Genomic DNA, 27,710 nt, shown 5'->3' on the forward strand with positions numbered 1-27,710 from the left:
CCATGGGCATGAGGCCCAAATGGCACCCATGAAGCCACTTAGGCCTGATGCAAGCAAACCCAGCAACCCTCCCCGGGGTCTTTAGAGGGTGCTGATCTTTCCATAGAGAAGCAGCCCTGAGGATGTCAGACTCCAGGACCCAGCCTTCCTCACCTCTGCCCTGCTGGGTCATTAGAACAGCCTCTGAGGATGTGAAGGCTCCAAAAAAATTGGCAGGAAGGATTTCTAGGGTTATCTGGGGGTAAAGCATAGTGTTGTCTTCATGTTTCAAAGCACAAAGTAGGGCTTCTCACTCTTTTCCTTCCCGTGGTGGGGCTACTTTACTGCATCACCCTTTCCCCACCCCTAGGCTAGGTGGGTAGTCCAGCCCTGGTTAAGGGAAAGCTGGATATATTGCAGGGGAAGGACTAAATTTGCACAAATCTGAATGCCTCACCCCGGCATCATTCTAGCTTCCAGGCAAAATGAGGAATGTTCAAAACGACCCATAGTACTACTCTCACCTGATATTTAGGACACAGCCTATATTTTGAACAGTGGAGGGGGGGTGGGGGGAAAGGAATAGGCAATTAGATGGTGGATTTGAGGTTAAAAAAAAAAGACCCTTCTCTGCAAGTTCCAGGCCCTTACAGAGCTCCCCAAATGACAGGGAGCAGGAAAAGAGAGGGAGTGGGAAGGCAAGCCCTCCCAGCAGGAGGGCATAGTCCCTGGGCTCCTCCCTGAAATCAGGGCCCATCTGGGGGGTGGGAGGAAGGCAGGAACCAGGAAGTGAGCAGTCCTGCCTCCATTTCCCAATCCTCCCCCTCACAGATCCCCACCCTGTGCAGTGCCTGATTGGTTGCCAAGCGCACCCAGCCGAGCCTTTCCCACCTCCCAGATGCAGCCCGTGAGAGCCACTCAAACAGAAAAGAATGTCAAGTTTATTTCACTTCTTGAAGGCGCGGGCCTTGATTTCCTCAGGGCTCTGGACTTACGGGCCTGTGCTAATTGGCACGGCTACTGTTGACACCGCTGGCTACAAACCCCAGAACCTGGTGGTGCCTCAGAGGGACAGGGGAAAGGGTCCTCAAGACACTGGCACGCGGCCTCGACCACCTGCTTTCTCAGCCAGACCAGAGGGGAAGGGAACTTGGGCTCTGTCATGCCTGGGGCCACGTGTGGCAGCTCTCAGACATCGCGGGAGCAGGGAGAGGGCTGTGTGTTCAACGTAGAAGACCTTAAGAGGAGGGAAGACTGAGATGAGGTCGTCTGACCCCAGGAGGCCTCCTCTTCTGTTCCCTGAGGAGCAAAGCCCTGTAAACCAGAGGGGGTGGGAGGGAGGGGCTTTCGGAGCCTCTTCTCGCCACAGCCCGGCCAGGTTCAGCTATACAGGCCAGGGCAACAGAAGAGCTGTACCTGAGCCTACTAAGATGCAAAGGTCAGCCCGGGCAGTGGGGCCAGGATGTAGAGATGGCCTGGTGCCCCAGGTCCTGCTGTGCTGCTTCCCGCAGAAAGGCAGTGGAAGGTAATGCTGGCAACATCTCCTGGCCGTCAGGCAGGAGGGAGGTAGGCTGATGAGATGCGACCAGGTATCATCCTGTGTTGGGTCCCCCAGTGCAGGCAGGAGAGCAGTGTCTGAATGATTCTAATGCTTCAGGATTCCTCATGCACCCCCCAGAGTTCAGATGTCAGGAGCCGATGGGACCCTACTTAACCTGTAAAGAGAGGCTCAGGTTAACTTCTGCCCAGGTAGAGAAGCCTGCAGACCATACTCCAGGGCCCAACACAATCAGCTTTCAGAACACCAAGCAATTCGAATCCTCAGCTCTCCCCTTGCAGCATCTGTGTCCACCGACAAGAACTCTCCGGTTCCCATCCCTGACTACACGTTAGAATCATCCGGAAAGCTTATAAAAATCCCCCAATCCAAGCCGCACCTAGAGTCTCTGGGGACAAGACCTAGGCATCTGTACTTTTAAAAGCTCCCTTGGTGACTTCAATGCAGCCAAGGGTTAAGAGGAGGGGAAAAGGAATTCAAATTGTTTCTTTAGGCTCTTCGGTTACAGCTCTGAACAAGGAAGTAAAAATTCACTAAAATAAAATTTTGAGCTATCTGTAAATAGACTACATGTCACAGCGAGAAAAATTTATGTCAGCACTAAAATTATAACTTCCTGCCCCTGAGGGCTATTTTGGAAAGTTTTTCTAAGAAGCTGTCAAATTTCCTCTTTGCAGAGGATGGGTTCTCCGCTTGCTGGACTGGAACATGGGATGCCTCCTCAACCCAAGGACCCTCTGAAACTCTAGGAACAACCACGAGCTCTGCTCCTGGCTTCCCTACCTCCCGGCCCCAATTCTGGCACCCCAGGCTGGCGTGACCTCTGGGGAACACCTACCATTTGGTGAGTCCCCCTTCTGTGCACCCTCCCCGCCCCAGCACATTGCATATCTCATCCTGTTTAATTCCTGCATTAACACAATGAGGTAGGAATCACTATGCCTATTTTTCAGCTCAGAGCCAAACAAACCTCCCAGGGTCACACAGTTGGTAAGAAGCAGAGTCAGGGTCAAACCCTGTTGGAATCTCTGCAGACTCTTTCCACCGTGCCACTGGTTCCCAAACGGGGAAGTGACAGACATAAGGACGATGGGGAGGATGTGGGAGGTGCGTGCACGCACGCATGAGTGTATATATGTGTAAACAGGGCTGATTTTCAGGGCGAGGACCATCCTTGATTCTGAGATTGTATTCTTCCTTCTCTTTGGTGTTAAAATGCACCTTATAAGTGGGACTTCTAGATGGCACGGTTTTTTCCCTTTCAATTCTGCTTACTGGGTGATATGAGAAGTTGGGCACTCTGTTATTCTCCAGTTTTCTTTTGTGAATTTTACTGGTGTACAAAATCCAAAAGGCTGAGCCCTGCTGCATCCGCCAGCATCTTCCCCAGTACCTGCCCACCCCCCGCCCGCCCCGCAAGGAAGGGACTCGATCAGGTGATGATGCAGAGTCTCTAACACTGGGCCTGCAGCCCCGCGCAGTTCTCCCCAGCTCTGTGCCGTGTTTCCTGGTTCATCACCATTCTGAGGATGGTCGTAAAGGTGACAGGAGCCGGTTTGCCTGGGGCGTCAGGCAGAGTCCACGTTCATACAGAGCTGGACACAGCCGCAAATCCACGTGCCTCCCAGCCCCCATCTCTGACTGCACTGAGGCGCATATCCTCCAGACTACGGTGAAAGCCTACACCTGGTCAGGACACCGACTCACCTGTGCACAAGGCTCTGATGTGACTGGAATATTGGCCCCCGTCATCAAGCCTGCTTGGGCATGCACGGGGCCTGTGTCCCAGGGGCGAGGGCAGTCTGAGGGCCCAGCCTCCCCACCGCCCGCACAGCGGGGCCTCACCCTTCGATGACGCGGTTGTTGTCCTGGAGGTCAGATGCCAGCACCTTCATCTCCTTGCAGAGCTCTTGCATACTGTCCAAGGCAGAGGCGAGAGAGGCGGTGGTGGCTAAGGCCCAAGTCGCTCTGCCCAGACCCCTTCCTGGGAGGCCCCCCTTCCTCCACAGCCCCACCGAGCCTCATTCCTGCCTCTCGGGTACCTGGCAAGAGGCGAAGCCCCTAGCACACACACACACACACACACACACACACACACACATGCACACATCCCCCTCTCTGGCACTTACTGGAGAACCAGGTCCTTCAGTGCAGGGCTAGGATAAGGAGCTGTAGGGGGTGGTGAGGCCTGAGCCCCCTTTGTTCTGTCCTGCAGGAGCTGGTGAGATAGCCAGTCAAGGATCTGAAAGAACCACACGTTAGTCAGAAGGGATAAGCCAGCTCACGTGTGGAGGGCAGCGGAGGTGTGGGGAGGGGTAAGAAATGGGTGACACAGTGGCCCCCAGCCCGCATCCCCGGAGTGTCAGGAATTTCCCACAAGCCCCTCCTTCTCATCCTGGGAGCACAGCTGGCACAAGCACCATCACTGTGTGCGCTTGTGTTTAGGGGTGCAGACTGCCAAGCTCCCCTTTGTGTCTGACCTGTACCTGTCATGACACAGTTGGAGCCAGGAGCTGCAGAGAAGGGATGGGGGCAGCCCAGCACCATCTCGGAAAGAACGTGCCCTGTGCTGGGGGCTGGGGAAGGGCATGTGGGCCTCGCTCCTTGAAGAACAGCCCTTCTCTGTCCCTGATGGCAAAGCAAGTGGCTTCTCAGAGCGGCCTGAGTTTGTCTCTTCTAGGAGAGCAGATCAGAAGACCAAGGAGCGTTCATATCGCCCCCCTCAGGGAGCCTCCCAGGCTGCACAGGGCAGAGAGGGAGATGTCTCAGCATTTTGGAGCCTCTGCCCTTGCAGCGAGTGGCCTTCAGTCTGAGAACGCTAGGAATTGCCGTCCACACTGGTGGATCAGAGACCTCCCATCCACGCCAAAGTGTTTGGACTTGGTCGAGGGCAGCTGTGCCCCGAGGCAGGGGAATGGCCCGGATGCCCTCCAGGTGCCTGATTGGCCCAGCTCTCCCCAGCAGCCCCGGGGCCCCGAAGCTCCCCACCTTGCTGAGGCTCTCCTGGGCTCCCTGGGCTTCTGTGTTGCAGGCGGCCACGGAGCAGCCCACCAGGCGCAGGTGGTTCCTGGTCTCATGCACCACCCTCAAGAGAGCAGAGAACTGTCAGAGCCCGGCCCACTCGCTCTCACCGGGGCCCACCCAGCAGTTCGGTCACCACACAGACACGGAGGAGAGGCTTTCCGGGTGGCAGAGGCTGGAGCTGGTGGGTGCCAGGCACTGGCCTCCCTCACTGCCTCTGCCCTTCCAGCTGTGCCCTCAGCCCTCACCTGTCCCAGGTAAGGATGCTGATGAGCACTCTGACCGGGGCTAGTGAGGGTCCTGGCGGAACCGCAGTGCGAGCTGAGCTGCAAATACGCCTGTCTCAGGCTGGGCCACACAAGCCGGTGAGGGTGAGCAAGGGCCCGGGTCAGGCCCTGGAGAGGCAGGGACCGCCTGCACTGGGACACTTAAAATGGGAACTGCCCACGTTCCCATTCCCAGAGCAGATCGAAGTCAAGACTCTGTTATGAATTCTCTTCTCTCTCTAAGTGGGGGGAGAGAGCGAGAACATCGCCCCACGGCACAAAACGTACACAGAGTCCTGGAGGGGTTCGACCAGTGGTCGATTCTCAACTCTGGCTACACATTAGAATCACCCGAGGAGCATTTAAATACTGCCATCCAAGCCCTACTCCAGACCAATTAAGAATTTGGGGTGGCTTGTGTGGGGGAGATGGAAACTGTATTTTAATGTAAGGATAGGTGAGTGTCTGAGTCTCAGCCCCATAATAAGCCCACAGGTCACGTGGGCCACAGAACCAGCAGCACCTGGGAAACTGCCCTCTTGTCTCAGGTGGGGAAGGGGGAAGGGGCTTGTCTGAGAGGCAGAAGCCAAAACTCCTATAAGGGACAGTGTGCGAGGGGGGTTCTATATAAGGGCCTCTGCCTGCCCCTGCTTCCCAGACCACTTGTCCTCATCCCAGAGGGATCTTGTGTTTTCCCCAGAGAGGGGGCTTCTGAACACAACCACCTGGGACATGGAAAGCATCTAGATTTTAGAGGCAGTCATACCCATATGCTAGCCCTGGGTCTGCTATTTACTAGCGGTGTCATATTAAGGAAGCAACCTGTTCTCTGAGCCTCAGTTTCCTCATCTGTGAAATGGGGTGATAGTATCCACCGTATAGGGTAGACATTGCGGGATTAAATGAGTCAATGTATAGAAATCACCCAGCATACTACCTGGTCCACCCAAGGCCAAAAAACCACCCCCCTTTTCTTTTTTTGCTTTTGTTCCTTTACTACCACCTCCCTCTCAGTCGGGGCTCTGCAAAGCCCAGGGCTGTCTGAGGCCGGGAAGGGCCAGGCCAGGAGGGCCCTGGGGACCATGAGTTCAAGAGTGAGGGCCAACGTTACCTCATTCTCTTGCCATGCGTGACCAGGGATGCCTGGTACTTCTGCACACGCTCCTCCTGGAACACCTGCAGGAGCCTTTTGGCTAAATGACTAAAATTCACCCTGAAAAGACAGAAACAGAGGCACAGAGATGAGAAGCCAGAGCCACCTGTGCATAAACCTAGCATCCCTGGGTCTTCATCACCCAAATGTCCAGCCCCTGGCTCCACAGCAGGGCCGCCTCTCCCAAGGAGGAGAGGACGCTCACTGAATGTGCATCATGGCGAGCAGAGCGGCTGCTCTGCAAAGCAACTCCAACAGAGGGATGTGGGAGAAGGACAATGGACCTCAGGGAACACACACGCGCTTGAGCTCAGCCCCCAGAGGGAAGGAGAGATGGTCGTGTGTGTATGTGTGTGTGTTTGTGTGTGGAGTCAGGGGTGGGGGCAGAACTGGGGGAGTGAGTCCCCAAAAAAGCATAAAATCAGGGAGGGCTTCCTGGAAGAACAGAGTGTCCAGGAGACAGAGGAGCAGAGGGAAGCCCAAAGGAGAGCCCAGGCAGAGGCCAGAAGCAGGAAGTAGTAGGTGGTACGTCAGCGAGGACAACTAAGGAAAGAAATTCTTCAAACAATCGTGTTCATACCAGAAGTCAATCCAGTTCCATCAAGACTGCTGCTGAGAAACCGCCCTCCCCTGGCCCCAGATAACCTTCCCCAGAGGTAGTTAGCCCCCTTTCCTCCTGCCCAGCTGTGGCCTGGGATCAGGGCCCTTTACCACCTCTTGTCTGGCACAGAGACTCGCTCTGCCCTGGTGACACCCACCCTCCTGCTCACCCGCCTGCCAGGGGGACAGGCACTCACTTATCCAGCTTGTGAATCTGCTCCTCATTGTAGCCAAGCCCTGAAGGAAACAGACAGGGCCAAGGTCACCTATTCAAGCAGTCAACAGAACCGAATGGCGCAAGGGTTGGCAACAACTGCAAAGTGAAGGCAGCAGCCTGGGCCCTGCTCCACGGAGCTCACAACCCAGCGGAGCCAGGAAGGACAAACGGAGGGAAACAAGCACCCAAGACACTGCACTATGACCAGGTAGGGGTCCACCTAGGCCAGGCAAGCCCGCAGTGTAGGGAGTGGAGGGATGGGTGCTCGGGGAACACTTCAGGTGGACAGTGGTGGATGAGATGGGCCTTGAAGGATGTATGGTCAGCCCTGACCCCTCATCCAATCCCCTTCCCAGCGTGGCTGATGCCTACAGCCTATTGACCCCATCCCTGAATATTCGGGCTGCAGGCAGAGCCACCTGGGCTCTGCAGCAATGGGCTGGATGAGCCAGGCCACCACCCTCGACCTCCGCTTCTCAGCCCAGCCACTTTTGCCAGAAGGAGAACTTTTGCCAGTAGGGCTGAAGTTTTCACTGCTTTGGCAGCTTCCTGACGCTCTCTGTGCTAGGGAGATGCTGCCCCCTCCTGGGCTTCAGGGGAATGGCCTCTGAAGGCCAAGATGAAGCGATGAGGAGATTCACCTTGCTGCCTGCCCCCACCACTCCCCTAACAGCAGAATCACCTCCCTGGCCTCTTGGTCCTGGGCCCTGCGCTCAGCCAGCTGACTTATGAAGTCCAAGCGACCGATCTGGGATGAGGCCCAGCTCTGCCTCCTCTTAGCAGGGGGATATAGGCAAGTGATTTTGCCTCATCCATCACATGTAACACACAGGATGGGTGTGAGGGTAAAGTGAGAAAGTGCCCTGAAAACGATAGAGCATTTTCCAGAATGGCATCTTTCCACACCCCAAGTGTTGGCGGTTAAGTGTTATTCTTCCCGGTTCATTTTTAACTTTAATAAAGGACTCTTGCAAACCAATACAGATCAAACTCTTTTTGAGGCTGTAAAATGGGGTGGTTACAAGCACCTGGACCTAGGTTGCTTGGGTTACTTAACCTTCCTGTGTCTCAGTTTCCTCATCTATAAAACGGGGAGGGTAACAGTGTCTAGAGCATTAAATAAATTAAGAACACGCAAAGCCCATAGGATGGTGCCCAGCGCATGGGAGGTGCTCAGAAGTGTCGTGGTCATAGGATGACAGAATTCCAGTGACGGAGGCAGAAAAGCCTCTGAAGGTCTCCTAAAATCACAGCAAAGGTGGCCAACTGGGTGTCAGGCCAGGCTTCTTGAGCCCAAGGTCCCCCTGGTTTCAGGGAACATAGGAGTCTCAGTTCTCCTGTCTCCTGTGCTGCCCCCCTCCAAGGTCAGACCCAGAGGTGGGACTGAGGCTCCCATCTTCTAGAATCTGCATGTCCAATGCGGTGGCCATGTGGCTGCTGAGAACTTGAAATGTGGCCAGTACGGCTAATGTGACTGAGCACCTGAATTTTTAATTTTAATTTAATGAATTTGATTAAATTTAAAAACTGAAGCAGTGTATAATGTTTTTTCCCCATCAAACACAGCTTTATTATTTTGGTAAGAGTACATTTCATTTTGTTAAAAAATTAGCTTCCAAACAGAGATGGCCAGTGAGTGTAAAATACACACGGGATTGTGAAGACTTAGCACAAAAGAGAATGTAAAATATCTCTTTAATAATTGTTTCTATGGACCAGCAGAGCCTCCCATCAAGCCTCTTAGATAGCCTCAACCACCAGAGGGCAGACAACAGAAGCAAGAAAAACTACAATCCTGCAGCCTGTGGACCAAAAACCACAGTTACAGAAAGACAGAGAAGATGAAAAGGCAGAGGGCTATGTACCAGATGAAGGAACAAGAAAAAACCCCAGAAAAACAACTAAATGAAGTGGAGATAGGCAACCTTCCAGAAAAAGAATTCAGAATAATGATAGTGAAGATGATCCAGGACCTCGGAATAAGAATGGAGGCAAAGATTGAGAAGATGCAAGAAATGATTAACAAAGACCTAGAAGAATTAAAGAACAAACAAACAGAGATGACCAATACAATAACTGAAATGAAAACTACACTAGAAGGAATCAATAGCAGAATAACTGAGGCAGAAGAACGGATAAGTGACCTGGAAGACAGAATGGTGGAATTCACTGCTGCGGAACAGACTAAAGAAAAAAGAATGAAAAGAAATGAAGACAGCCTAAGAGACCTCTGGGACAACATTAAATGCAACAACATTCGCATTATAGGGGTCCCAGAAGGAGAAGAGAGAGAGAAAGGACCAGAGAAAATATTTGAAGAGATTATAGTCGAAAGCTTCCCTAACATGGGAAAGGAAATAGCCACCCAAGTCCAGGAAGCGCAGAGAGTCCCATACAGAATAAACCCAAGGAGAAACACGCCGAGACACATAGTAATCAAAGTGGCAAAAATTAAAGACAAAGAAAAATTATTGAAAGCAGCAAGGGAAAAACGACAAATAACATACAAGGGAACTCCCATAAGGTTAACAGCTGATTTCTCAGCAGAAACTCTGCAAGCCAGAAGGGAGTGGCATGATATACTTAAAGTGATGAAAGGGAAGAACCTACAACCAAGATTACTCTACCCAGCAAGGATCTCATTTAGATTTGATGGAGAAATCAAAAGCTTTACAGACAAGCAAAAGCTAAGAGAATTCAGCACCACCAAACCAGCTCTACAACAAATGCTAAAGGAACTTCTCTAAGTGGGAAACACAAGAGAAGAAAAGGACCTACAAAAACAAACCCAAAACAATTAAGAAAATGGTCATAGGAACATACATATCGATAATTACCTTAAACGTGAATGGATTAAATGCCCCAACCAAAAGACACAGACTGGCTGAATGGATACAAAAACAAGACCCATATATATGCGGTCTACAAGAGACCCACTTCAGACCCAGGGACACATACAGACTGAAAGTGAGGGGATGGAAAAAGATATTCCATGCAAATGGAAATCAAAAGAAAGCTGGAGTAGCTATACTCATATCAGATAAAATAGACTTTAAAATAAAGAATGTTACAAGAGACAAGGAAGGACACTACATAATGATCCAGGGATCAATCCAAGAAGAAGATATAACAATTATAAATATATATGCACCCAACATAGGAGCACCTCAATACATAAGGCAACTGCTAACAGCTATAAAAGAGGAAATCGACAGTAACACAATAATAGTGGGGGACTTTAACACCTCACTTACACCAATGGACAGATCATCCAAAAGGAAAATAAATAAGGAAACAGAAGCTTTAAATGACACAATAGACCAGATAGATTTAATTGATATATATAGGACATTCCATCCAAAAACGGCAGATTACACGTTCTTCTCAAGTGCGCACGGAACATTCTCCAGAATAGATCACATCTTGGGTCACAAATCAAGCCTCAGTAAATTTAAGAAAATTGAAATCATATCAAGCATCTTTTCTGACCACAACGCTATGAGATTAGAAATGAATTACAGGGAAAAAAACGTAAAAAAGACAAACACATGGAGGCTAAACAATACGTTACTAAATAGCCAAGAGATCACTGAAGAAATCAAACAGGAAATAAAAAAATACCTAGAGACAAATGACAATGAAAACACGATGACCCAAAACCTATGGGATGCAGCAAAAGCGGTTCTAAGAGGGAAGTTTATAGCTATACAAGCCTACCTAAAGAAACAAGAAAAATCTCAAGTAAACAATCTAACCTTACACCTAAAGAAACTAGAGAAAGAAGAACAAACAAAACCCAAAGTTAGCAGAAGGAAAGAAATCATAAAGATCAGAGCAGAAATAAATGAAATAGAAACAAAGAAAACAATAGCAAAGATCAATAAAACTAAAAGTTGGTTCTTTGAGAAGATAAACAAAATTGATAAGCCATTAGCCAGACTCATCAAGAAAAAGAGGGAGAGGACTCAAATCAATAAAATCAGAAATGAAAAAGGAGAAGTTACAACAGACACCGCAGAAATACAAAACATCCTAAGAGACTACTACAAGCAACTTTATGCCAATAAAATGGACAACCTGGAAGAAATGGACAAATTCTTAGAAAGGTATAACCTTCCAAGACTGAATCAGGAAGAAACAGAAAATATCAACAGACCAATCACAAGTAATGAAATTGAAACTGTGATTAAAAATCTTCCAACAAACAGAAGTCCAGGACCAGATGGCTTCACAGGTGAATTCTATCAAACATTTAGAGAAGAGCTAACACCTATCCTTCTCAAACTCTTCCAAAAAATTGCAGAGGAAGGAACACTCCCAAACTCATTCTATGAGGCCACCATCACCCTGATACCAAAACCAGACAAAGACACTACAAAAAAAGAAAATTACAGACCAATATCACTGATGAATATAGATGCAAAAATCCTCAACAAAATACTAGCAAACAGAATCCAACAACACATTAAAAGGATCATACACCACGATCAAGTGGGATTTATCCCAGGGATGCAAGGATTCTTCAATATACGCAAATCAATCAATGTGATACACCATATTAACAAATTGAAGAATAAAAACCATGTGATCATCTCAATAGATGCAGAAAAAGCTTTTGACAAAATTCAACACCCATTTCTGATAAAAACTCTCCAGAAAGTGGGCATAGAGGGAACCTACCTCAACATAATAAAGGCCATAAAAAAAAAAAAATTGTTTCTATGGATTACATGCTGAAATGACAACTTGAATATATCGGGTTGTATAAAATGTTATTAAAATAAATTTCACCTGTTTCTTTCTACTTTTTAAATTTTGGCTACTAGCAGACTTAAAATTACAAACGTGCCTGGCATTGTATTCCTATGGGACAGTGCTTTTTAGATAATCCTAGGGACAGAAGAGAATTTGCAGTCAGGTGCAAGCCCTCAAGTACTGATTTCCTGCACGTTAGGAAATGCTGGGGGCATGGGTGGGCGAGAGGGTCGGTCGGTTCCTGGAGTGTTAGCGCCCCAACCCCGAGAGCCACCTGGAGCCTCCCCAGGCTCCCCGCACAACCCCCGCTGCCATCAGCCCCAGCCCTGGGTTCGACCCTCCCCTACCCCATGACGGGCGAGAAGCTTCCCATCCCTGGGCCTGTAAATGAGCTGCTCCTGCCCAGAGGGTCTTTGTGAGGCTCGGTAGATAATGCCCGCCAAGTGCCAGGACTAATGACTAACTCGTATTTCTCCCGATCCTCCCTTTTCTGGAAAGCCTGACTAACACTTCAGTGAGCCAAAGTCACAACGGATAGGGAAACACTCCTTAAACTGTAAAGTGCCCTGCAAAGGTGAGGGGTCTCTTCCAAGGCCACCACGTCTATAGCATCCAGGCCTCAGCTGAGCCCCTATGTGGCAACAGGCAAAGGTGGAAAGGCTTCATGTCCCTCACTGGTGTGCGGGCAGCGACATTGCCCTAGACCAGCGGCACCCGGGCACCACAGAGCGCCACCCGCATAGTGGGCCTCCAGCAGCGCCACTGATGGAGTGTTAGGGACAGCCAGCTAAGCCAAGGGAAGGAAGGAGGGAGGGAGGGGAGAGCATGAGGAGTGTTTTGCTCTCCTTGCGGCTCACCTGGCCTCATCCTGGATTTCTTGAACTGTTTGTAAATGAGATACATCTTGTCCAAACAGCACTGAATCTGCTGGATGCTGTGGGCACGAGACAGGGACCAGGTGATGGAAGAATCAAACAGCACAGGTAAAGGGTGAGGGAGGGGAGGGGATGGCGGTGGGAGGAGGGAAGCTGTCTCCCTGCAATAGGAGCCTCATTGCCATAGTTTGTGGGGGCCAATCTGGGAGTGGGGGTGACTCTTCTGTTTCTAAACTTGTTTGAGGTACCCTCGGGTTAGCCAGCCAGTCATCTCTCATTCCTGTGTTTATTCCTTCTCTCTTACACACACACACACACACACACACACACACACACACAGAGGAAGAAGCCAAGCAGGACAGGCGACAGGAAAGTGGCCTTTGCTACACAACAGGGCTTGAGAACAGGCTCCGGGAAGGAGCCTTGGACCCTGAAACAGGAGAGCCTGGTGGTAGCAGCTGCGTGTGGGAGCAGAGTAGAAACTTCTCTTCTGTCACCTGGCAAGGGCAGAAGTCGTGCTTTCTGAGAATATCCAATGCCCGGTATATAGAAGGGACTTAAATCATGAATCAACAACCTTTGTTTAAAACAAGAATGAATCAAGGTCTTTGGTCCTGCCTGCAGGCAGGGGAATTCGGGAGATGACCTCTCTACCCTCTTGGCCTGGGGTTTAAGGTCATTATTGTTTCTTCCTTCCCCTTTTCAGGATACAAACACTTTGTTTGAGATGTTGGGGGTGTTTGTGGGTGTTTGTGGATGAGGATCCCTCATCCTCGGGCCTATTTAGCTCCACTTCCTCCCTGCAGCTCCTCCCAGGACCCTGTCTCAGCTATTTCTGGAGCTGGACTCGGGGCAGAGCCCAAGTGTGTTCCCAGGACTCTGCAGACCCCAGACCCCTGCCCTCCTGGCGCCTGGGGTGGGCAAGACCCCAGGTCCAGTCTTTATCCAAAGGGCTTGAGCCAGATGTGTTCCAAATTCAGAACTATCTTCTGATTTGAGAAAGGTGGTCCAGTATACATACACTATACTGTGGAATTCCCCCGGAGGGCATGGTCTGGGGCAGTACTCCCTTATCACATACCCTCAGTCTTCAGAGAACCGTAAGAATATTCACCCTAAGTGAGATAAATAAAGACTAGGAAGAGCTTCATGTCAGTTTAGGTCAGGTTTTACAGGCAAAACAGCGAAGAAACACCCTGTGGTTTTCAGAGCTTTCTGCATTCAGAATTGAGGACTGGGCGTGCGGATCTGCGAGGGCCCTGACTGCGGGGGTTGTGGGGCTGTTCGAGGAGCGGGACCACGTCCAGGTCAGAGCAGAGCGGGAGGCAGGGGGTCCACACACTGGGCTGTGAGGGCAGGGGTGCTGGGGATTTTTCTGTCTGTTTAAAGGGAGACTGGGGATTCAGAGCTCGAAAATCCCTGGCGCAGGCCAAGCACATAGGCTTTGGAGGTAGGCAGACCTGACCCGGAGCCTTACGTCTGTCATTTGTCATTTATTGGCTGGTGTCATGGGGCAAACTAAGCTCCCTGAGTGAGCTTCCTCACCTATATAAGGAGCATAAGAGTAGTAGTATTGTTATTGTTTTGAGGATTAAATGATAGAAGTAGGAGGACCTATTCGAGGGTCTGACGCAGAGCAAGGGTTCAGAAGAGGTAGGGAACTCGATTATTCTTTTATTTAGAACTATTGCACCTGCTAATATTTGTAATTCACTAACTCCCAGGTGGAGGCGGGACCCCAGATCCTTTTCTCCTTCTGGCCAGTCTCATGGGAGGGTCTTGTACATTCCTGGATCCCCTACCCCTAGCTCCAGGCCCCAGCATCCTTGCCAAGATAAGGGAGAAGACAGGCTGACTCCTAAAGAGGCTACTGGGCCTTTTGCGCTCTGTGCACCCCCCAACTCCCCCCCCCACCACCAAGAAGAAAATCCCACAGACCTTCTGTCCTCATGTACCTGATCCCGGTTCTTCATCAGCTCAGAGCTCAGGTTGCTCAGGGTCATCTTGGTCTCTGTGATATTATGGGAACATCTGGAGAGGACCTCAGCCAACTGGGGGACACAAAGGCAGACCCCCATGGGGGCCTCAGCTGGAGGCTCCGATGGGAAGCCCCACCCCCCACCCCCCGCTCTGCGCCTGACAGCCCCTCACCAACCCCAGCCTCACTCACGGTCCGCAGCTTGGACCTCAGCTCTGCGGCCCTCTTCAGTTCCTGGATCTCAGTCACCCCAGCCATGTTGCTGAACCTCGAGGGAAGGATTAAAATCGACATGAAGAACATGACAACCAGACACCAAGTGTGTCTTGGCTTGGATCCTGGTTGGGATGAAAACAGCTAGAAAAGAACACTTGGGGGATTACCAAATTTGAGTATGGATGGGTACTATAGATGAGATGGAATGTTTTGACACGGAGGGGGCAGAGATCATAAGCTGAGAAAAGCAGGTTATAAAACAGCACGTACAAGAAAATGACATGTAGGTTAACATACAGAAATAACAGAAAACCATCGAGAAGGATATATACGACTAAGCAGTGACAGTCTATCTCTGGGTGGTAGGATATGGTATTTTAATCTCATTTTTGCTTATCTGTATTTTCCAGCTGAGTATAATTAGCACATACTGATTTTATAACCATGACAACTGGGGAAAAAGAATCCTGTGTGTTTTGGCGTGGAAGTGAAGGGGAGGGGAGAGAATTAGGAATGAGGTGGAGGCCCCATGAAGGCAGGGATACTGCCCACTCTGCTCACCAGTGTATCTCCAGTGCCCAAGAAAGTGCTCGGCACACAGCAGGCACTCCACACATGAGTGTCAAGCAAATTATCGAACACACGGATGGATTTTAGGGCATGGGATACTTGGTGGCAGAAGAGGATGAGGCTGACCCAACCCTACTGGACCGAGTCCTAGTCTTGGCTGCCACACCTGCCATCTGCATGATCTTGGTAATCACTTCAGCTTTCCAAGCCTCGGGCTCTTCATCTGTATAATGGGGAGATAAACCTCCTTCCTGCTACCATAAAAGGTGTTCGTGGGATCAAAGAGACCTCAGAGATAATTGACATGACTAGAGAACACATTCATACAAACACACGCTGTTTTGGGGGTGAGGGTGGGGAAGCACTGGGATTCCCTGAGCCAGTCCTGGCTGCCTGAACGGTGCCTCTGGGTGGCAGCGGCTGCTGAGGAGGGCCGGGGAGGTTTGGGACAAAGGCAAGGACACTGCCAAGGGAGCGCGTCTTGGAGAACCCACAGAAGGAGGAGCGCCCTATAGCGGAGGCTGGCGATGATGGCCAGTTCGTGCCACGTGCTTGGGCTCCTCCCAACATGAAATTCAGCTCATTAAGATATATCAGGTTCTGCTGTGGGAGGAGCTAGTGGCTTCGGACCTTAGAAGAACCGACAGGTCTGAGCATGTTCAGAAAAGAATGAGATTGCTACGCATGGGAGCTGGGAGGCCTCCGAGATCGTCCAATCCTCTCATTTTGAAAATGAGGAAATAGAGGCCCAGGTAGGAAAGGCGACAATGGTCTGAGGCTAACAGTGAGTTAATGAAGAGCTTGGGCCGGGCCTTCTGACTCTTGGCCCAGCGCTCTTCCTCGTGGGAGAATGAAACAGGCCTTAAAGCAGGCACTTGCCTGACCCTGAGCTCTCCACACCCACCACGCCTCGGAGGAGGCCTTGGAGCCAGAACGGGAGAAACAGCGGCCAGCAGACCCCAGCACTCCAGCCCTGGGGCTAGCCTGTCGCTCTCCACACTCTTCAGCCCAGGGAAGGCGGGCAAACAACCAAATGCTCTCTCTATACATTTCTTTCTCACTCAAGAACCTAGAATAGATCCTTGTTTGTCATTTTAGCGAGGTCCAACCTCTCATCTGGACCCTAGGACCTGCCTGCGTTCTCCCCTTCCCTCTGTCCCTCTCCAATTCCACTCTGGGACATTCTCCACTATGACTGTGGCTTCAGCAAACCTCCGCAGCACCTTCCCACCCCTCCAGTCATGTCTCTGCATAGGGCCTTCCCACCCCAGGTATTTGCTCACATTCTGGCCTTGACAGCCTCCCTTCCTCCGGGTCTTCCTGGCTGCGTCTGCACATCTCTCGTCTCCCTTTACCCAACCGTCCTGCCACGCGCACATGCTGGGGAAGGGCTGTCCTCCAGGGCCGTCTGCAGGCCTGGGGCCACATTCAGCCCTGGAAGCCCGCTCTGTGCCTGGGCAGATGTCTTCTCAGAGCGACTCCACCACAGCGCTGCTGGCTGATCTTGCCCTCTGCAGCCCCTCTTCCCTGTCCCCATTTGAAGGCGGCTCAGCCATGCCAGGGACTCATCTGGGGACACTCCTCTTCCTCCTCCCTGCCCGGCCACCACCCTGTCTACCCCACGGTCAGCGTCGCTGCTGCCGAGCGCCAGGTGGAGGGCAAGTCTGCAGTGAGTCACCCTGCTCCTGGGAAACTCCCAGGACCTTCCTGAAGACAAGGGCTGCGGGACGTGACGGGTAGGACACCGGGCGTGTTTGGCACAGTCTCTGCTCTTCTGCCACCACCTGTCACGGGGAGAGGCTCCAGCCACCATCAGCTTCCCTGGGCCACAGGGCTCCCACCTCTCACCTGTACCATAGCCCCTGCCACCTTCTCAGCAGCGCGCTGGCCAGTGGAGTCTTCCTGCTTCTCATCTCCAGACCCTCCAGCTTGATGTCCTCCTCCCCAGTCTCTCCCTTTCTGTAACCCTAATTAGCCCAAGTCAGAGGAGTGGAGGGTGTGGATTTCCAAGGACTGGGGCAGGGAATCCCAGGAGGCGGGGACAGTTTCAGGCCCAGAGGAAGCAGGAGGAGGAGTGTGGAGGATGAGACCGCCTAGGTCTCCATCCTGTCAAGTCCAGGGGACCGTGTGTGAGTGTGAGTGCTTCTCCTAGAGCCCTGCTCCAGGGCCTGGTGCAGGTGAGCAGTTTAAATCTTCAGGGGGGGGCTGGTAGGACAGAGGCCCCTTCCTGGGGCAGGGAGGCTCGGCCCCCTGAGGTGAGGGACTGGCTGGTGGGGGGAGGGATGGGGCGGGAGCGCCCTCTCCGTTCTCGCATGGCAGGGAAGTCGGGAGCTCTGGGTGGGAGGAGGCGAGGGGCACTGTTGGAAAGACTGGGGTGAGGAACAGACAGAGAGAAGGGCTGATGGGTCTGAGCGGGGCTCATGCCAGCTGCGGCCCCCACCCTGGACGGAACACCCACCTCTCAGTGCCGAGGCTGCTGCTGAGGAAGAGGAGGGCCATCCTCGTGACCTCCAGCGTCCGCCTGCACGTGGCCTGGAGTATCTCTCTGCCAAGGGGAGCCTGAGTCAGAGCTGCCTCCTCCCAGGGGACTGAGGGCACTGTGCCCATGGGCACAGCCCCAGGGCGGTGTTGGAAGGGGTCTGGGTCTCCTGTCCTACCCTGCCCACGCTCCTTGCCCTCCCCACCCAGCCGTTGGGGGTACTCACACGAACCAGTGCAGCCCCCGAAGCATCAGCTCCTGTCCTGCCAGCAAGGCCTGTGCCAGCCGCAGGGCCTGGTAGCCGGCACCCAACACACCCTGAGACACAGAGGTGGGCAGGGTCAGGTCCCGCACCCCGAACCCCTGCATGAGCCACCCCCTCCCTGCCACCTGGGGGCCACCCCTCACCTTGGCCGTGTTGTAATCTGCCTGCAGGTCCACTTTGGGGACAAACTTGGGGATGTCCAGAGCAGCTGCAGATAAAGACCTGGTCTGAGGGGGCTGCCTGTCCGGCCCTGGATGAGGTCTGAGCTCATCATTCCTTATTTCCAGCTCACACTCAGCCCTCACCACCTATCTGCCACCTCAAGCTTCCCAACTCACCTAGAGCCCCGACCTTCTAAGCCTTAAATGCACTCAATGTGCTTCTTTACAATTGCAGTCCCTCACTGCCCCCTTGTGTCCACTCTGGAGAACTACAGCCTCATGCCCAAGGCCCCATCTCAACAGCAGAAAATAGACTAAAAGCACCCCTCACACTCAGGGGTTTCAAGGTCAATTCCCCTCCCAGCCTTGGAGACCCTGAAGAGGAGGATGAAATTGGCATCATTCAAATGAGAAGGAGTGATATTTTTGCCAGAACTTGGAGGACAAAACTCTGGACCCCTGACCACCTTCTCTTCTCTCCAGCAGCTTAGGTTCCTGCTTCCTCCAAACCAAACTATTGGAGGCTTCCCCACCAATCACAGACTGTGGAGACCACATTAAACCCACATCTCCCTGTTTCCATTGGAGTTTCTTTCCCAAATCTTTGGACGCTGTGAAGCAGGTCGGGCAGGCCACTAGCCCAAGTCACATGGCATTTCAGAGGCATACGCAGAATTAGAACCCAGATCTGCCTTCTACACACTGGGGACCCAAAGAAACACCCACAAGAAAATGAATCAGTATCTTGGATTATAAACCCCTGCCCCTTGGAAGAGAATGTGAGGAGGAGAAAAGATCTAGCCTGGGTGGCCCTACTCACGGTCCCTGAAGGCCAGCCCCTTGGGGGTCTCGCTGACCATGCTGAACAGGGTCAGGGGGCTGCTTGCTGTCGTGTGGGCAATGTGCTGTGCTGAGAGGCTGGGCTCGAGGACACAGAGGTGACCCTCAAAGAGGTACTCCTGGTGCTGGGGGGCCACGTTGGTCTGCTTGTACACGGCCTCCAGAAAGATGGCTATCCTAGACACACCAGAGGCAGAGAGAGGAGAGGGGGAGGGGAGGGCATGTCAGCAGGCAGGATACGGGGTCAGGGTGACCCAAAGCCCAGCTAAGACTTTGGGTTCTGCTTTTCAGAGGGAGGGACTGGGTGATTTTTTCTCTAGGGCGGGGAGATGAAGGACAGAGCTCATGTCTTACAGTGGATGGAGACAAAGTGGGGACAGAACTCAAGAAGCCTTCACATCTCTTCCTGCCACACTTCCATTAAAACTCACCTAGTCCCATAGCATACTCCAAAATACGGGGTTCCATGAGTAATACACTGGGGAAATGCACTGCCAGCACACACACACACACACACACACACACACCCTCAGGAGACTTATAATGCATCAGCTTTATAAAGTTTGCTGAATCTCTCAAGTCCAGCAACAAGGAGGCCTGTTTAACTTTAACTTGGTGGAACTAGTATTTTTCCAAACTAAGATTGGACCCAGAAGCTTCCAAATCTAAACTGCCCACAGAGCACTGCCCAGGACACGCCCCTGTGCTTGGGGAGAGAAGGCTTGCGCCGCCCTCGCTCGCGCCCACTCACGTGTTGTGCGCGTGGATGTAGACGTGGTGCATGACGGCCTGCGGCAAGGAGAAGACGTGGACGACAACTCGCTGCAGGATGTCACTGGTCTCTGCAAAGAACTGGTCGAAGCCCCAGCACTTGGCCTGCTCCACCTCCAGGATGTTGGCCAGGATGGGCACCAGCTGGCTCTGCAGCCCCCTGCCCCCCGGGACATGGAGACTGTCAGGGGCCGGGGCCCAGAGTTGGCCTCCTCAAGTAGCTAATAGGGGCCTTCCATGAGAATGTCCTGAAGAGCCAGGGCCAAGGGGCTGGGGCAGGGTGGGATGGAGAGGAAGAGCTGGAAGGGTCTTCCAGCATCCAGATGGAGAAACTGGGGCTAGAAAGGGAGAGTGGTGTACCCGAGCTGCCAGCACACAGGGTGCTCTGCCGGGCCAGGCCTCAGCTGAGAGAAGGACATCAGCCCAGACTTGGGTCTGTGTCTGCCCCTCCCACAGGGTCCCGCTCACATGGACAGCTGGCAGGTGATGGGGAGGGTGTAGCTCCACTCCAGGGGCCCGTTCTCCAGCCTCTGAGTGCCTGCAATGGCCCCGGATGGCTTCTCCGTGGTGATCCGGTACCTGCGGGAGACAGGACCAAGTCAGCAGGAGCCCCTAGGCCATCACATTTCAAGGGATGATGGACTCAGCCCGGAGGGCTCAGAGCACTGGGGCAAGTCACCCAGCTGCTCCGAGGCACCCTGAGAATGGAACCTGGGAGTCTGGCTCGCTGTCCTGATGCTCCCCAGTCAAGTTCTCCACTCTCTCCCCTGTCCGTTTCCTCTGCCCCCTCACCACACATCCGTGCCCACCTGCCTCCACACCTGCGCCTGCACCGTGCTCGGCCCCCGTAGCCTCCCCTCCACCTCACTGTTCCAACCTCCCCTCCCTCCAAAGTCCAGCTACCCTGACAGCCCCCATCCAAGTCACAGCTTGACCCCTGAGCTGAAGGGGCATTGACCTTCCTGCAAATCCACTTTAAATCTCTTTTGCTCTGGGTGGTGCCCTCAGTGGGAGCAGCCACGGTCTCCAGCTACTTCTGTATCAGACGGCAGAAAAGCATGAGGGGCCTGGGACCTGGGATCAGGAGGCTAGGTCCTTGCCCTTCCCCTTTGCCCCTGGCAGGCTCTGCAACCTTGGCCAAGTCGCTCTGGGAGCCTCAGCTGAGATGTGGTGAGCCACAAACGGAGTGGGGTGCTCAAGGGAAGCCCTGAACTAAGTTCTCCCATCAGGAAGGGACAGGGCTCAGCCTCTTGTTTGATGGACTGATATCCAAGGATCTAAAAGAAGCCTGTGGGGGGGGGCAGACCAGGAGGACCACGGAGTCAGAGGCAGAATAGGGGGCACAGCAGGGACCAGAAGGGAAGGCCCAGGGTCCGCCCCTTCGCCCCCTGCCCGGTGGCCCACCGTACATGATCTCCTTGTTGCGCCGGGGCCCTCCAAAGGGGACGAAGGGCAGGCTGCCAGTGGCCGCATGGTACAGGGTCACCCCAATGCTCCAGAGATCCACGGCCACCCCAAAAGCTTTCTGTTGGGGCTTGCGAAGCACCGCCCGCTCATACATAGCAGGATGCTGCAGGAGGGGGAACCAGAGAGCTGTCATGGAGGGGGAAGGGGGCAAGGGCCTGAGCACACCCCATTCAGACCTCCTTCTCCCACCTTCAGGAGGAAACAGAACCGTCAGAATGCATCTCCTTTGTCATCTCAAAAATGGGCGTGGCATGTGCTTATCCAAAGCACCCCTCCCCCAAACCCCAGCCTCTGCCCTGGGGGAAGTGGTGACCAGCAGGGTTCCATCCTCCAGGAGGATCCTATCAAGGACTTAACTGAACACGGGAGGCCTGGGCACGCTGCAGCATTGCCTTTTTGGCCTTAGAGAACAGAACAGATTGTTCTGGTTGGGGATAGGGGGTGAGAGATAACCCTGCTGGGCACAGGGAGATTGGACAGAGCCCCTCAGAGGGGCACTGAGAGTCACAAGGTGAGGGGCAGCCAGCTGCCGGGGAAGCCCTCCGCTCGGGCAGCGGGTCCCCCACGCCCGCTCACCAGGTACTCCTCAGTGCCGTAGACCGAGACGAACTTCTCGTCGTCATCCAGCTCCCGGGCTGCCCCGAAGTCCGTCAGCTTGTAGATGCTCTGCCCCTCCTCCCCGACCAGGCGCATGATGTTCCCCGGCTTGATGTCTCGGTGGACGATGCCGTTCTCCCGCAGGTGGTTCATGCCGGCCACTGGGACAGAGGGAAGGCTGCTAGTGGCTCTGGCCAGGGACAGCCCGGTGTCAAGGCTCATCTCAGGGGAAGGATCCACATAGACAGAGAGTGGCAACTCACGGGCCAACGGGGCCACAGGAGCAGCAGGAGAACAGAGACAGGCACAGAGCAAAGGATGGGGGTCCCAAGGATGTGGGGTGTCGAGGTCCCATTAGGGTTCCCTAAGAAACTGAGAGGGATGGCGGCTCTGTCTCCCAGAGGAGGGCACTCTCCTCCCTATCATTTTTAAAAAATTATTATTATTGGTTTTAATTGCAGTAAAATATACCTAACATAAAATTTACATTTTAACCATTTTTAAGTGTACACATCAGGGGCATTAAATACACTGACATTGTTGTGCTACCATCACCACCATCCACCTCCAGAACTTTGTCAACTTCCCAAACAGAAATTCCACCTATTAAACACTCACTCTCCATCCCCCCACCCCAGCCTCTGGCAATCACATTCTACTTTCTGTCTCTGTGGATCTGACCTCTCTAGGACCCTCACGTAAAAGGAATCACAGAGTAGTTGTCCTTGTGTGGCTGGCTTTTCTCACTCAGCACAATGTCTTCCAGGCTCATCCATGTGTCCTTTTTAAGGCTGACTAGCATCCCATCGTACGTATATCCCATATTTTGTTTATCCATTCATCTGTCTGTGACATTTGGGTTGTTTTTGCCTCATGGCTATTGTGAATAATGCTGTTATGAACATTGGTATACAAACTATTTTAAATTTTATTCTGAAATTGGAGTTTTAAACTGCTGATTAGCAGGAATCAGACCCTTGGGTTCTGTCTGTTCATTAGCATCTGTCCCAGGTCTGTGAATGGGGAGCCTCTTAGCTTCCAATGCTCTACTGAGTTTGGATACTTGTTCCAGAAATGCCATACCCCTCTGGGACTTCACCTGCTGCTGAGGGCTGGGTCTGCGGCTGGCCTGAGGTGGGGAGGGGGTCCCCGGTGGGAGTCAGGGAGGGGCTTACCCACACAGCGCAGCACCACCAGGAACTCGTCCTCGGGCAGCCCAAAGGCGTTCTCAGGGCCCTCCAGCACGCTCATCAGGCTCCCGCTGGCGCAGTACTCCATCACCAGCACCTTCTGCCGGCTGCCCCCCTGTAGGGGACAGAGGGAGGCTTGGGGAGGAGGGCGCTTCTTCTCCCCTTCCTCAAGACGGGGTGGCTCACCCTAGAGCCCAAAGCCCCCATTCTCTAGGTCTCCGCTTCTAGCTGGCCTTCCTTCCTTTGGCCTCAAACTGAGCCCAAGGTCACCTTTTACAGGAAGCCTTCTTTGATTAGGCCTCACTCCCCATCCTTACCTTCCCAGGCACTGCCCCCAGGCCCCTGACACCCTTTACTCCTCTCTGGCCAACCTGCTGGCCGACCTGCTGATGAACATGTGCCCAAGTCTCTATTATTATGTGACCTGACCCTCCCCAGCCTGTCAGAGTCGAGGACAAGACCGTCTTCCTCTGACCAAGCACTGGACCCACCATCTCCTCCACCGCAAAGAGCTTGATGATGTTCTGATGGTTCAGCTTCCGCAGGACCTCAAACTCCCTCACCTGCACCTCGCGGGGTCGCAGGTAGCTGGCCGTGTTGAAGACCTTCACAGCAACCAGCTCCCCGGATTTCTGCCGTGGGGGATAACATAAGTGGTACCCCTGCCCTGGGAGCGCACCCCCTCCCAGGCCTCCGTTCAGCCGCTCCCGCCAGCCTAACCCCAGGGACGAGCGAAGGCAGCCTGGTTGGGGATGGGGGCTCCCCGCCTCAGCTCCTTCCCCTCCTCAGAGGGTACACAGCCCGTCCTGCGGCACTGGGAGATGACAGGAGCTTGGCACACCTGATACCCTGCAGGGGACGGTTTGTTGTTACTGCTGCTATTGCTATTGACAGTAACTACAGTGGCAGCTAATACTGCCTGGCCTTAGCAGCAACGTTCTGTCTGGCTTCAGCTCTTAAGTACAAGATAGTGCAGTGTGTCTCGTATTCAGTACCGCTCTCAATCAGAATAAAGGCAGGATAAATCCAAACGAGTCCCACTTCCCACCTCTGCTCTTCCTAGATTTGCTGCCACCTCCCTTGGATGTTGGCTTGTGTCTTCATCCCTTTCTCTCCAGCCCCCAAACGTGCCCGACAGAAGCTTCATCCCAAGGAGCCCTCTTCAGTTCCCCACACCTCTGCTCCACTTCAGAGGGTGCAGAACACAGTCAGAGAACCCTGCACACCACCCTTCATGCCCACTGGGGGCCGACTTCCTGGCCGTGAGGGGGCCGGGGTGGGCTGGGCTGCATCCTACCTTGTTTCGGGCCTTGTACACACTGGCAGTGGCCCCCTGCCCCAGCAGGTCATCCGTGTGCCACAGGTAATTGACGGTGCTCTGCATCTCCTGCTCCCAGCTGGCCGGCCACCTTCTGCGCAGAAAAAGAACATACTGGGGTCTAGGATTCCACCCCTGACCTGGGGTGGACACTGGTGACCCGACAAGTAGCTCTGCCCAAGACCACCCCGTGAAGGGCTCCATGTGGCCATTCCAGAGGCAAGGGGGCAGGGGAAGTGTGAAGCACAGAATGGTTAAGTAACTTCTCCAAAAAGAAGCACAGACACTGGGCCCTCAGCCCACAGCTGGGGCCTGTCCCACCGCAGGGCATTCTACCTGTCCCGACTCCCCAGGTCCCTGTCAACGCCCTCCCCAGACAGACCATTCTGCGGAGACAAACCCTTTTCCTTGTCACTTCTCCCAGGCACTGCGAGTTCTGGGGGTTTTGGCATTCAGGCCTGGGATTGTCCCAGGAAGCAGAAATAGTGCTTGAAGGAAGAGCCCCAGGTCAGACAGTGTGAACTACATCACCACAAATCTCCAGGATTGCAACACGAGCCTGGAGCCCCTCCCCACTGCTCGCCTGGGCCCACCACTTCCTGCTGCTGTCAGCTAACGTGGCCTGGTCAGAGCTGCTCAGGAGAAGAAAGCGCTGCTGTGGAGGGAGCGTGTGTGTGAGTGTGAGTGTGTGTGAGTGAGCACATATGTGCGTACTTATGAGTGTGTGTGTGGAGGGGGTGGGAGAGGCAGGAGGCCATCAAGTCGAAAAGCTCAGGAGCCTGCGGGAGGATCTGAAACCGCTCTACAACTCTGTTCCCCATCTTTGCCCTCATCCTCTTCTCTCCAAAGGCCAGTTCCTCTCAAGCAGTTGGCTCCAGAGAGTGTAGCCTCAGAAGTTAAATTCGGTGCTTCTCTGAAGAATAGGGCCGTGGCTGGTCTTTATGGGATGACTGGGAGGAGCATAAGAAGGGCCACCACCCCTTAAATACTCTCAGATGAGGCTGAACTAGACAGGGCTGCTTCCTCTTCTATCATCTGAAAGGTTGTCAATCCTCGGGTCACCATGCCTGGAATCCCACTGTTCCTTAGCTTTGAGCCTTCTCTCTGTAATCTTTTTTTGTTTGTTTTTTGTTAATGGAAATCCTGAGAAGGTCAGTTCTTTGAGCCAGAGGCCACTTCGAGAGATCAGAGGTCAATTCCAGTTTCAGAAGATGTATTAGTGTTTGCATTTTATAGAAGCAGCTGAGGGGCTGAGAGTCTTTCTGAAGACAATGTAATAGCTTAGCAGGAATGAGTTGGTGAGATTTTCCCCTCCGAGGCTGAGGAGGAATCAGCCCGCGGGCCTGTGAAACCAGGTAGAGCATCCTGAAATCAAGGCCAAGGGCCCAGCCAGGGGAGATTTCACCACCTTCAAAATCCTCCCCAGGGCTGGTGCTGGCGCAGAGCACAGCCGAAGGTCTGAGGAATGGGCAGTGTGGCAGAGAGGGCACAACCTAGACAGGCTGGCATGCCCTGGGGTCTGCTCCTGGCCCTGCCAGGGCTATGCTTAGGAGCTGATGGGCAGCACATCTGGTCGGGTCTGCGTGCTCTGTGCCTCCCAGCCCAGCAGCTGGGGCTCACGATCCTACAGCAGTGGTTGGATGGATGGGAGCCGGGAGCCCGTCGCCCCACCCACCTTCCTCCTCCTCCAGGCTCTACAGTAGCTAAAATCACTTACCCTGTGCTCTGAGCAGCCCCCGATCAGGCAAAGACTCTCCCCAGCAAGTGTGTGTTATGTTTTCTGTCTGTGGCAAGTCCAGGAGCTGAGCTACACCGGAAAGAGGAGGGCGGATGAGAGGCACCCCTGGGTGCCTTTTGATTCTCAGTCTCCTGTCAAAGGCCCCTGGCCCCAGCCCTTTAACCCTTTCCTGTTTGTCACCCTCCCCCACAGAGCTGGGGGTTTCCAGCCCAATTCCCCAGCTCCAGGAGACTCTCCTCGCCACTCCCACCCCCAGGACCTGGGCCAGTGAGAAGGACCCCAGGAGAGGTGAGGGCAGGCGCCAGAAGCCAGGCAGAAGAATAGTACAGAGGCAGAGCTGAAGGCTGGCTTCAGGTGCTGGGAAGCAGAGCCCGGGAAGGGAGCATCGTAGGTGGGCTGCAGCTCTGTCTACGCCACTCCTTTCTGGCCTCTCACGGGCCTCCAAGCAGTCCTTGGCAAGGGTGCCCACCTGAGATGGTGCACAGGGCGCCGCTGGGGGTGGGGGGGGAGGAGCAGCAGCCGCAGAGAGATACAGGGCGGGGACGTGGGCCGGCGGGAGAGCAGCTGCTGACAGGCCAGCACCCCGGCGCTCTGCTAAGCGCTGTCCTGCAGCTGCCTGGCGCCCCGGCTTCCCCATTCAGCGCCCTCCCTGCCATGGACTCACCCCATCTCGGCTGTGGGGCATGCAGGCTTGTGGGACTGCGTGGCGCCCCCAGAGCTTTCAGGGCTTGTTGTCATTCACGGGCAGCACCCATGGCATCCTGGTGGCCACGGGCCCTGGGAACCCAAAGACGGGCCAGTTGAAGTGGCCGCGTGCCACCCTGGGAGCTGGGAGAGCTGGGAGCAGAGGCCGACACTCACTCAGCTCAGCTCCCTGCCGCCGGCTCTCAGTTCTCTCACACTTCCTGATTTCGTTCTTTCTCTCTCTTAAAGAGACAGAGGCAGCTGGGCTGCCGCCACCACCCCCGGCAGGAAGGAGAAAGAGGATGCAATGGGTTCCCAAGTGGAGGCAACAGGACCAGAGTCTGAGCCACAAAGAGGCTGGGCACTGAGGCTGAGTGGCTGTGGTGGGCCGCTGGATGCTATTTCTGTACCTCCCGTGGTTCACTGGAGCACGGAAGTTCAGACTCAGCCCCTACAGAGCAGGTTGGGCCAGTTAACCAAGTGGAGAGCTGCCTGGGAAAACGAACTTCCCACACCCAGGGGTCCAGGGCAGGTCCAGGACCTATGACCAGCCACTTCTAGAAGTTGGATCTGACTCATCTTCCCAGTGAGCCTGCAGAGGTCCAAGAGCAAGCACTGTCCTCCAGTATGACCTTGAGCACAGCATATGACCCCTGCCAGACAATCTTCTCACCCAAGGCATGAGAATGGTAACATGACACCATTGGCTGTGTGAGTGACATGGGACAGTATATTTGGAAATGCATGGGCAACTGGAAAGCGCTTTACAGAAGGCACTGAGGCTCATACACTTTCAGTAATTTGCCTATGATCTTCAGAGACTGCTGGGGCTGGAACCCAGGTGTGCCAACTGCCCATTCAGGACTCACTGCCCCAAACCAAGTTCCCCAGGAGGCTGAAGAGGTCTGCCTGGCTCTGGTCAGCTCCAAGATGGCAGTTGGATAAGAAATGGTTAAAGCCAGGAAATTCCATGTTTCAATAGAAAGCTGGAGGGACTTCCCCATGGCCACAC

General features: G+C 53.6%; 1 protein-coding gene across 7 annotated transcripts; it reads right to left on the reverse strand.

Moving 5' to 3' along the window:
* Window positions 1-900: 900 nt before the first annotated feature.
* Window positions 901-26,898, reverse strand: IKBKE (inhibitor of nuclear factor kappa B kinase subunit epsilon). 7 transcript variants are annotated; one of them, XM_057531641.1, is made up of 22 exons: window positions 26,679-26,898; window positions 25,994-26,083; window positions 24,256-24,370; window positions 23,450-23,590; window positions 22,944-23,073; window positions 21,748-21,929; window positions 21,114-21,274; window positions 20,173-20,283; window positions 19,685-19,864; window positions 18,914-19,110; window positions 18,076-18,140; window positions 17,894-17,985; window positions 17,647-17,733; window positions 14,595-14,670; window positions 14,363-14,475; window positions 12,407-12,483; window positions 6,775-6,814; window positions 5,936-6,037; window positions 4,526-4,622; window positions 3,667-3,779; window positions 3,383-3,454; window positions 901-1,694 (listed from the first exon to the last, which is right to left on the reverse strand). In XM_057531641.1, exons 3-22 carry the CDS (start codon window positions 24,340-24,342, stop codon window positions 1,661-1,663), a joined length of 2,157 nt encoding a protein of 718 aa, XP_057387624.1. In that variant the 5' UTR covers window positions 24,343-24,370; window positions 25,994-26,083; window positions 26,679-26,898; the 3' UTR covers window positions 901-1,660. The 7 variants fall into 7 exon arrangements, with proteins under 7 accessions (XP_057387624.1, XP_057387621.1, XP_057387620.1 ...); XM_057531638.1 differs by lacking the exon at window positions 25,994-26,083 and having other exon boundaries at window positions 23,522-23,590; XM_057531637.1 differs by lacking the exon at window positions 25,994-26,083 and having other exon boundaries at window positions 14,595-14,664.
* Window positions 26,899-27,710: the final 812 nt, after the last annotated feature.

Source organism: Balaenoptera acutorostrata, chromosome 1 (assembly GCF_949987535.1).
Source record: "Balaenoptera acutorostrata chromosome 1, mBalAcu1.1, whole genome shotgun sequence".
In the NCBI taxonomy this organism is placed as follows: domain Eukaryota; kingdom Metazoa; phylum Chordata; class Mammalia; order Artiodactyla; family Balaenopteridae; genus Balaenoptera; species Balaenoptera acutorostrata.